The sequence below is a fragment of the Phasianus colchicus genome, chromosome 10, assembly GCF_987193195.1.
Source record: "Phasianus colchicus chromosome 10, bPhaCol1.hap1.1, whole genome shotgun sequence".
Classification (NCBI taxonomy): Eukaryota; Metazoa; Chordata; class Aves; order Galliformes; family Phasianidae; genus Phasianus; species Phasianus colchicus.
Window position 1 is genome coordinate 21,495,817 of NC_143445.1, and position 11,328 is coordinate 21,507,144.

General features: G+C 40.9%; 1 protein-coding gene across 1 annotated transcript; it reads left to right on the plus strand.

Moving 5' to 3' along the window:
- The first annotated feature begins 225 nt into the window (after nucleotides 1-225).
- GPR160 (G protein-coupled receptor 160) lies at nucleotides 226-4,491 on the plus strand. Its single transcript, XM_031614619.2, has 2 exons — nucleotides 226-355; nucleotides 1,546-4,491. Exon 2 carries the CDS (start codon nucleotides 1,600-1,602, stop codon nucleotides 2,617-2,619), a length of 1,020 nt encoding a protein of 339 aa, XP_031470479.2. The 5' UTR covers nucleotides 226-355; nucleotides 1,546-1,599; the 3' UTR covers nucleotides 2,620-4,491.
- The last annotated feature ends 6,837 nt before the right edge of the window (nucleotides 4,492-11,328 follow it).

Below are 11,328 nucleotides of genomic sequence, written 5' to 3' on the forward strand. Positions count from 1 at the left end.
GAAGGCTTCACGCTCTACCTTCAGGATTATCTTCATCATTATCTTTAGACAAACAATAAGCCATCTCCTAATCTGCTTCCAAACTTTTCTTAATTGCTGAAAGCCTCAAGCGGAGAGAGCCATTTGCAAAGAATCTTTTCGCTCAGACAACGCTTGCAGGACAACATCCCTTCCCGTACGCCGCGCGGTTACGGGGAGGGAGTCCCCAGAGGGCAGACGGGGCCGGGCGGGGTTCCTCCGTCGGGCGGCGGGGCCGCACCCCGACACGCCTCGGCGAAGGGGCGAGCATGGCCGCCGGCTGAGAGGGCCGGGGAAAGTCCCGCCGAGAGGCAGCGCGGAGGGCCGGCCGCGGCAGGTGGGTTCTCACGGCCGCCTCCTCGGCTCAGGGAGCGCGGGCGGGAGGCTGCGGGAGCGGGGAGCTCTGTGGGAGCGCGGTTGGGGAGCGCTGAGGAGCGTTACAGACACGCGCGTTACCGGAGCGCGGGACGGCGGCTGTGAGCGGCTGCGTGCCTGCGGGAGGAGGGCAGGCGGCTGTCGGGGCCGCTCCGCGCCCCGCGATCGCTGTGCGGGGACGCCTCGGAGCGCCGAGCCGCTGTGTCGGACGGACCTCAGGCTTTCCTCACGTCCACTTCTACCCGAGCGAGAAGGCAGAAGTGTTGGGCGCCGTACTGCAGATAAAGGGGAAAGGAGAAAACAAGCAAAGCCGCAGAGCAGCAGAGCGAAGAGTGCTTTGCTTTCGTCTGCGGTTGTAAGGGCTGTGGAAACACCAGCCGCACCATCCTGTTTCTTCAGCAAAGAGAGAAGAAGCCATGCCTAGCTGTTGCTCATATGCTGCCGTCCTGCTCGTGACTGCCCTGCCATCCCTGCCCGCTTGCATTCGTTTAGAGAATTAACAGATGGAAAGAGCTGTTACAAGGAAACTTCTGCCAACTTCCAGGGGAAGAGCAGCAATGGCAGGTGTGTAGTGCTGTAGCACCACGCTGCTGCAGGAGTGCACAGAAAGCCCCAGCCAACGGACACAGCTTGTTTACATGGGATCGGCACAGTTGTTAGATTTCAGCGACCAAGAAAAGGATGTGTTGGTTTGCTGCCTTTCTGCTTTGGGGATATTCCCACAGTCTCAGTTCCACGTGGATTCTGTGAGCAAAGTGGGGGACCATAACGTAACACATCCCACGTGTTGCACAATTTCTATCCTGTGTGGTTATGAAGGAGCTCTGAAGTATCCATCCCTCTGCCCAGCCTGGCAGAAAGACCACCATGCTTCCTATGAGGAAGAAACACCATCAACCTTATTGCAAAACCTTTCATTAGGAAAGTAGCTAGACAAATAACTTAAGTTTACACTGATCTTTTAACTCCCAAGAGAATATAATTTGAGGAATATTAGGCGCTTCTTGACAGTTTAATCATTTGAAGCTTTTCACCCTTACTTCAGGAACCTGGAGAATTCAGGTGTAGCTTTGGTAGTAGCTGCGATACGGAACGACTCATTGGAAGAGCTGCCACAGAAATGAATGTCTACAAACGTTTTTTTCTTTGCAGATATGAAGCCCTGTGCCCTGTGATACTTGTTGTGTTGCTTCTTACCGTTGGAGGATGGCTGCTTTACTCTGTGAGAATTGCTCTAGTCGGTTCCACCAGCCCCAGCTCAACCAGCCCCTGGAGATCAGCTGCATGCTGCTTCTGGTCATGTTTGGAAAAGTGTGTCTGGATTTCTTCATGCTGCAAATTAAGCACAAGAAAGTGAAAGTTAGTTTTATGGGATATTTTTGTGTCTCTCTGGCACTTCTTGATTTCATACTGCTGCTGAATATAGCTGTCATCCTCTATTTGGAGGACTTTGCACTCTGGGGTGTCAGATTTACTAAGTACCACATCTGCCTGTTTACTCAGATCATTTCTCTTACTTACGGTACTTTGCATTACCCAGTGTATCTCGTGGCAGGTCTGGATTATTACATGACTATAGCCCAAACCTCTCAATTCCCCCGAAGAAGTCGAAGATTATTTTACATTTTTGTTGTGGTTTTTATATGGATCTCAGGTTTTTTTTGTATTCTGAAAGTTCCTGCCATCTATGAAGAACTAGAAATTCGGAACCATTTCTCTCCTTATCAGTGTCCCCTCTATGTCAGTGTGCAGAGCTACTCGGTCTCAGTTGCCATGCTGGTTCTCATAGGCATGGCTCTCGTGGTTTGCTGGAAGGAAATGATCACTATGCTGCTGTCTATGAGGGTAGCCTCCTTTGCCAGCCAGCCCGTCCTGATGTTCTCCTATGTGTCCAGCAACAACAGGACTTGTTTCAAGCGGCAGCTTCTGACCAGACTCCTCATCTGTTTTCTTGGCACTTGGGCACCTTTTGTTCTTCTCCAGTTTATCATCTTGTTTCTTGGTGCTTGGATTCCAGCCTACATGGAGATGAACATCCCTTGGCTGTACTTCATCAACAGCTTTCTAATTGCAGTAGCATACTGGTGTCGATGTCATGACATTGAATTGACAGAGGAGATGTGGTCTACAGATCCATTTGTCAGCTGGAAATTCTGCTTTATGCCATTTAACAGTGAAAACATAGAGCCAGCTGAAAAGTCAGGCACAGTAATTGTCATCTGTTAACGAGCTGCTGACTGAGAAAACTGCTAGGGCTGTGTGTGCTTGGATGTTCTGTGACCACGTCCTTACAGATAATACAAGGAAGCATCTCCAGATCTACAATCCACAGGAAGAAAATCCAACATTCATGAGTACAGAAAGGAATAGTGCACCAGAATGTGGGACACTGCATACTTCTGCACTGGGCTTTATTTCCATTTCAGAGTATTTAAGAGAAGACCACTGTTTACATAAAATAAGTTCTTGGTTAAAGCTGGTGTTTATTACTACAATTTTACAGTTGTTTTAAATTGAATGATCTCAGGTTTTATAGTATAAAATGCATCAGCCTTTAATAGGCTGAAGCCTTTTATTATCAGTTACATTGAGGTGACCTACTGTCAAGTTCAAACTGCTGTGGTTGTTTGGTTTTGTTTTTTTTTTAAGTGTATTTTCTTGTTAAACATTTTGTTAGTTTATGGGGGGGTTTTTTGCGTGGTTAATGAGGAATACATTGTTTTAGTTAAAGCTATACCTCCTACAGAAATATAAACTTTGTTTACGGAAACTGTTGCAAGATGTATACTGTCACAACTACAAGAAAGGCAGTGTTTCATTATTTCCTTGTTAGTGTTCCTCTAAGATATGTATGTGCACATTAAAAACTAATTAATTACAGTCACAGCAATAAGAGCTTTAATGCAAAAGAAATACAAACATGCTTAATATGAACAGTTGGACTAGACCCCCAATGCTAAGCAGATGTGTCTACTCTTACAGGGTTACATGAGTACATGCCAAAGGGTAAAGGATGGGTTGGACTAGAATAGAATCTATGCTGGAGCCAAAATCACACTGACATTAAAGTAGTTAAATTTGCTAAAGTGTGCCCTACTGCAGTAAGGGAAAACCTGTTCAGACTTCCAAAGTATTTCATTAGTTTTCAAGTTCTTACAGCTTGAGAAAGCTCTTAAATTTACAGGGGGATAGATAAATAAGTGATCCACAAACCAAGCAGACAAATGGAAGTAGTATTTATTTCTGAAGCATTGAACTCACAGTACAATATTGTATTGAAGTAGAAACTATATAAGTAAATTATGTTGTAGGTTGGTTAATCATTCACTCAGACCCACAGGGAACAATGGTATCACATAAGAATACGAAAGAAAAATCTGCAGATAACCAAAGGTGCAATTACAAGCAAATTTAAGCAGCATAGTATAAGGTGCTTTGTTTCAGCATTTGTATAATCAGTTTAAACATTAACAGACAGATTAAAGAAATCTCACTTCTATCGATGATAACAAATGGGAGAATCTAAAATTCATTCACGTGCTAACTGGTAATAAGAAAGTGCTTTAAAAATGATTCACAAGGTGAAGATCATCTGTTTTACATAGTTCACTGTGCTCTTCAACTGTAGAATTTAATTTTGGGGCTACCAGTTACATTATTATGTATTAATTATAGACAAGATTTAATTGCAGGATTTAGTGATACATCAGCAATACATGTGCTAGAATTTATTATAAAACAATATTCTAGTATATCGCTCCATGATAGGAATTCACAATCAAATATCATCTTTTAAAGCTTATATTTTTGCAATGTATCGAAGTCCAATTATCATTTTACTGCTTTACCCCCACACAGTGCTTCTTGCACCATTCACTAGGGGTCAGCTTCTTTGAGGTTTCAATGACATAACCAAAAGGACAGCATTTTTAAAGCAGCAGAAAATGGTTTCTGGAAAATCCGATAAAAAGGCCATAAGAAAACCCCCCAAAACAGTAAAGGATAAAAACCTAAGTTTTAAAACTAGTGTAATAAGAGGCAGCAATGTTTGCAGCAAACAAAGTTTGAGGAGTTTGGCATTACAAAGTGTTTCATCATTTATGCAGGATGATGTATTTGGAGGAAATCCTATTTCCACGTTAGAAGGAGGGAAGCATGTAAAATAAAAGAGCCTTAAGGAATCGCTCCCTGCCCCAGTTTCCAGTCACTTCCAGCTAGCATTTGATGTGCTATAGGATAAAGTATGCCTAAACATTTCTTTCAGGTTTTACATAAACTGGACGCCCACTGAAAGGGACTTGACAAAATACCAACAAAACCTAGCTCCAAATGTAGTAATGCACCAGGCATTTCAGAAGGTCATGAAGTAACTTATTTGTACCGACTCAGCCAGCAAGGGAAAATATCTCATTTTAAATTCACTTAAAACCAGATGAAGGCAAGATTATTTCAGTAACGTACATTTCAGATCCCTTTTGTGTGGTTAGCCTCACCCATCTGATTCACTAATGCAGACAGAACTGGAATGGCAAGAAGCTGGGTAAGGTTCAGACATAGTTATCAGATTCTCAACTTGTAATTAAAGTTTACAAATCCTCATCTATTCTGATGCTGCAGAATGCCCTCAGTTGTTGCACTGCTTCTAAAGCCATTTAAAGTTTTTAAGACTGTATTTTTACAGGGAAACTACAACACACAGGCAAATCAGTTATTAATGTACTGATGTTACATAAATGAGTTACCAAAGAACTCTCTTTCATACTCTTTGAGAGAAAATGTCAAAGAGGATCAATCTGCAGGCTGCCATTTATAGCCACCACATAGGTAACAGAAGCACTATGGGTCTACACATAGAGCCCAACTGTGGTGTCTAAGCCTACTGATGAGTAACTGACTTAAAAGAGATGAAAGCATCTCATTTTAAGCCCGTTTTTATCTTTGACATTTTATGGAGGGAAATACCTGATCCAGTTGTGATCTCATCCTATTATCCTCCTAACAGCCTCTTTTCCACTCTTGGTGCACTTCCTTTTATCTGGTGCTTCTGGGAAGTCTGAACACTGGACCTTGAGTCAAGCAATATAACCAAACACCATTACTCTGCAGAACAGGATTACAGTTTCACTGCAAGCCTGAAAGAGGAGAAGCTATGTTAGGAAGGTGATAAGACCTGAAATAATATGAATGACAGACAACCACTAAACTCTATACGTCACTACTTGCGTTGTGACAGCAACTAATGAGTTTATACCACACAAACGTTTTACACTCCTTCAATTCTTATAGGATTATATAATATTACTGATAACAGTGGGTAAAGTATTAACACTTTATGAGAAACTTCTGTACTTTGCTCATACCAGAGTCCCTTAAAAATCAACACTGATTTTAGTGAGCTATTCTATCTCTTTCATGAAATTATTTGGCACTTATCAATAAAAACCATCTTTACACGTCTCTCTTGATCAGCACTGGTTTACTAAGACTACAAAACATGGAGAGTACTTGAAAGGGAAGCTGGCTTTGCAGATGTTTCACTGGTTTCTCAACCATACACCTTGCAAAAACCAGAAGGATGTCAACATTCCAGCTGCTAAAATACTGACCAGGTAGTGGAGGACAGCACAAGTGCTCCCACACACGGACAGGACTTCACCCACAGAACAGCTGTGTCATAAATTAGTTGTATTTGTGCTTCTAGTGCAGTTCCATTATCAGTAAGGACACCCTCCTTCAGAATCCAATAACTTCAAGCCTCTCAACAACCCTATGTAAAAAGTGCTTTTTACACAAAACTAAAGTACTCCTTAAATATTCCGTATTGCATTCAAAGCAGTATTTGTGATCATCACTCTACAAATGTACATTTGTGCTCAAATTATAGTAAGACAGAAAAAGCTCAGAGAACATCTTTCTAGACCCTTACCTTAGATCAACGGCTGCAAAAGTCACACTGTAAGCCTACTACATATCTCCTACCACAAGAATATTCACACCTTTAATTTTTTTCTGTCCACTTAGCTGTAAGAGACCAGTTAGCAATAGATATAACCTCCAAGTGGACAAGCATCCGTGCATCAGGCATAACACAGAGATAACACAAACCTACACAGCAGCTTAGGATGGGGCCTTCAATATATGTGAAAGTGCTGACCATGAGACCCAGGAGACAAGCACAACACAAAATCCTCCAGCCAACACAGCTGAGACCCAAAAGTGCAAAAAGCACATTCATAAATCTATGAATGGAGAAGAAACGGTACATGAAAGAGCTCCTCCATGTTTAGCTCTGTCCATTCCTGTTCCACCAGCATTAACAGAAGCAGTGTATTTAAAACAAAACACATTAATCTGATCATTTCTCTCCTTCTCTAGTAAACTAAGTTTGGGAAAAGCTGGGAAAAAAATAAAAGCATCCTAGAAGGATTCTTTTGCAGAGTCATTATCTGCATCCTAGAACAACTGACAAGAACCAGAAATCTGGTTAGATGACTCTATACCTAAATGTATGCTAACTCTCTATGCCATACTGGTAAGAGAAAATAACCCTGCAAGCTTGTATATACCTGATTTTAACATGAATAGCCTCAATCAAATCAGCAGAACTAATTGTATTATAAATTATGTGGATGCTTATTTATTTGTAAAACTCAGACTCACAGCTCAGCTGTCACCACATTTTTTGATGGCCTAGAGCTATACAGTTGTTAACGTGTAAGAAATCTCTTAAGCTATTATTGAGCTGTAAGTTTCTGCACTGAGATTGTGATGAGAGCAGTCATCTGTAACAGGCAGCAAGTGGAACAGTATGTCATGCAGCAGCATGCTACAAATCTCCATACTACACAAACTTCTGCTCAAACTACAGTTAAGCAATACCTGAAAATTTCCTTACAGCTAAGATCAAGATAAAGCAGCAATCCAAGGCTATTATAAATCTGCTCAAATACTTATTGGTTCACATTTCTTTCCTCTTGTTGCCACATCTGCTGTGATGAAGGACTCCTGTGCTATCCAAAAGGCTGGATTCTGAACTGTGGCTTATTCAAGAAGTTACTGGAGGAAAAAACCACGTTTGCAGGGAAGAAATGAGGAAATGGATGCTTGCAGGACATCAGATTGAGTAATCATACTGACTGAAGTGTAACAAAGGCTTTACCCACCATCTTTTCTGAAAAAATGACAAGAATTAATGAATATAATGGATTTACAATGTAGTCTGTTTAAAAACTCTCATTCTTGTGATCCAATCCAACCGAGTTTAAATTACCAAGATGATTTTTTAATTCTCTATATAAGCAAAGTGATAAAAATCTTACAAATATGCCAAGTGTGAGGCACGGGCCACTGTTTGCTGGGAGAAACTGGCAGTTCACTGGCAAGCCTCAAGGTGAACAAGCAGCAGCCTTAAGCTCCCAGAGCACTCAAGTCACTGAAGTGGCTGAGCTTCCTCACTAGAGCACTCTGTTCCTATTAAAAAAGAAGGGCTGCTGAGTGATAGGAACCAGATGACATGGGGCAATCTGCATACCCATTTCAACCATTCAGGTGCATTTCTTTAAAACACAAAATACATTTTGAATCTGAGACAAGTGTAATTGTTGTAATTCTATTGGAAGAAATCCTGATAGTCAGGTTCAGTTCAGTGCTCTGAGAAAGCTGCCCTGAGCTAATGCTGCACTTTCAATTAGCAAGTAAAATAGGATGGAAGCTGATGGAGAAAAAGGGAAAAAACCACCCAACACATCTCCACTTCAAGCTAAGATCCTACAGCAACCTGCATTCATTTTCATACAGGAACTGAAATATAGCAGGAATAACTGTGAGACACAGCCCAAAACAGCAATCTGAACACAGAATACAAAGTCCCATGAAATAAAACAAATGAAAAGGATTTGTAGCATACACATCTGGTGTGATGGGAGCATCTTAAAAAAATCAGTTAAAATCAGCAAGATTTTCACTTCTGAAAGTGGGTTGAACTTAATTTGTGGGGAAAGCTATGCAAAATGGTATCACAAGCCTGGGAAAATCTCTGACCTGAACAGAAATGGAAGCAGTTGATATGCAAAGCTGTTCTAGAGGAATATTATTCCAAGTATTTTATTGTTCTTTTGAGTAAATTCCAAAGTTTCTGAAATACTTTAGTTGCACTTCAAAGTTTTTGTGTACAGGCATAATTTTTTAAAAACAGATTTTAATGGCACAGTGATACTGGCAAACTCTGATATGGGCACTGCTCTATCAGGGTAGGTTATTATAGCTGTATCTGATTTGAAGTCCTAATGTGAAAATAGTTGAACAAAAAACCTTCCAATATGCATAAGGCCCACATCCTTAGTTGCATTCATGAATACTTAAAGCATAGCTCATTATCTATGGCTCTCCCAAAACCACAGAAAACGTAGTGCACCAGAAGAACCAGAGCAGACGTGCATTCATCATGTCTGCAATGGGCTCCTAGCATCTGTCAGTGATTAGCAAGAGTTGTGCATGAACACTAGCTGCAGTTCTCCTGGAAGCTGTCTCATAAAACAAAAATTAAAACAATCGTGGAATTCTCATGCACATAACGTGATTAACTGCAGGTTTAAATAAGACTCACAACATAAGTCCACATTTTTAAATATGCCTTAAGCAACTATCAGTTCACACTGAAGTACACCTACTTTTTACACTGCCAAAGAACAGTACAATCAGAAGACAGGTTAAAAGTTAGCCAGTGACATTTTTGTATAAAAATAATAAAACTTTTAGACAGAAGCCAAAAGATAAATATCTAAGATATCTTCAGTCTTCAATTAGCTCATTAAAACAGAACATATTCTTTAAAACTTATGTTACAAATATGCTACATGGCGTATCTTACAGAAATGCTACAGATGGGAACCTACTGCCTCCATCATTTGAGAATCTTTCAAATGAACATTGCCAAACACTGAACCTTCACAATTAAGTTTATTTCACAACAGTAACTGAAGACAGAAAAAAACTCTAACAAATTAGAAAGTGCTTAGCAACTTCCCTCCAAACAAAACCAACCCAGACATCAATTAATTCTCCAAAGCCTTTAGTGCCATTTGGATTAGGGCTCTCACCACAAATTAGCATGTAACAGCAATGGGTTGTCCTAACTTGGAGTTTCGGCTGTTGATAAAAATTAATAACATCTGCTATCAGAAAGCTCAAGGGGTTGTAATTAAAAGAATCGATTCTGACATTGATCTCTGAAACATAATGGTAGAAGCTCTCTTAAAAGAATGAAAAAATATCTAATTAAAGGAAAACAAAGCAGAACTTTTTCTGCAATCCTAATGGACTCTTTAAGGTCATCAGTTCAATACTACACATATTAGTCTAACTGTCAAAACCTTCCTTTCAGCCAGTGTAAGTGCATTTACCCCTTTTGATCTAGGTCAGCAGTTCTCAAATTTTAGATCAGTTTTTCTTTTCAGGAATACTTAGGGAAATATTTAGGCAGACCCTACACACTCATGTATTATGCATCAATTTGCATAAAATATAAAATACATTGTTTGCAGACACATACACATATTCCAATATATACACAGTAACTCTATCAGCACACACGCCCTTCCTTCCCTCTAGGAGAGCTTAGGGAGCTAGGCCTGTACATAAGGGGAGTGGAGCTGCAAGAGGAAAGGAACACAGGGTGCAAAGTTTCTCTAAGAGCTTCTTTACACAGGTAACGGGGAAGCAAAGATTGAGAAGGTGCTGCTGCCTCAAAGCCCAACTCTGAGGGTGTCAGTAAGTGGGGAAACATTTGTTCCACATAAAACACAAGAGAAAGAAGAAAGACACTGATCCCACTGCCTGGGTCTGCAGCATTCAAGCAAAAATCTCCTGCCAGAAGCACAAACAGGACCCTAGAGATTTCTGCCAGTGCTGCCTAGAAAGGGCACATTCCTCCTGCTCACCTACAGCTCTAGGCTTCTTCCACTGCCATGGCAGCTGCTCCTACACAGATTTCCTCATCACGTTCCTTCCTCAGGCTACAGCAAGCCCAGCTCACACTAGTCAGTGGACAAAGAGGTGCTTGGAAGCTTCCAGTGAGGCAATGGGAATGCACTACAAGGAAAGACAATTTAGAAGACAAAATGGTAACAGGAAAAAGAGGCTGTGAGTTATGCTGTCCCTTCTCTCTACCTCCAGTCTTTAGGATAGACTTCTCTCAGCTTAAGTTGCAGCCAGAACTAACTAAACCACTCATGCCTAGGCACTGGGAACCTGACCTGAGTGTTCTCACACCAGGATCTGCATTTGAGAACTGCTGGTCTAGTTTAACTAGCAGCATGCAGAACTAGAAGCCTAACATCTTAATGCCCTCTTAGTGCACAGCAGCATACAAGGAGTAAAGTAATATATGTGCTTCAGTTAGCTCTGGCAAGAGTGTAATGCCATTGCATTTCAGTAGCCTGATAATTAGGACTTGAATGAGATGCCTACATGGCTTATAGTATTCCCAAACAAAGAAAATACTACAGTGGCAGAGATGAAGGTAAGTCTATACAAGGAAAACAGGCTGCCAACCTACTCCATACAAATAATTTGCCCAAGACTAAAAGAAATTCGGAGAGCACAACTAAATGCATAGCATTTTACCATTATTAGTGCTTCCACAGGGTCTGTGGACTCTTCTGTTATTTCAGTCCAAAAACTGCTGTATGTGGGAAAAGTCATAATTGACAATACAGCAAGAAAATGTAAATGGTGTTTAGGTTATGAGGGTGTTGGGGTGTTGATCTTGAACTTACAAATACAAACCGGGAAATATTTAACAGAATATTAACAGAATATTTCACTTCATGTTTTCCCATGAACTCCCAGTTTAACTCAATGCATTATTTGGGCTTTAACATGAACTTATTAATTGCTGGAAACTGCAAAGGACTACATGATATCAGCAGCAGAATA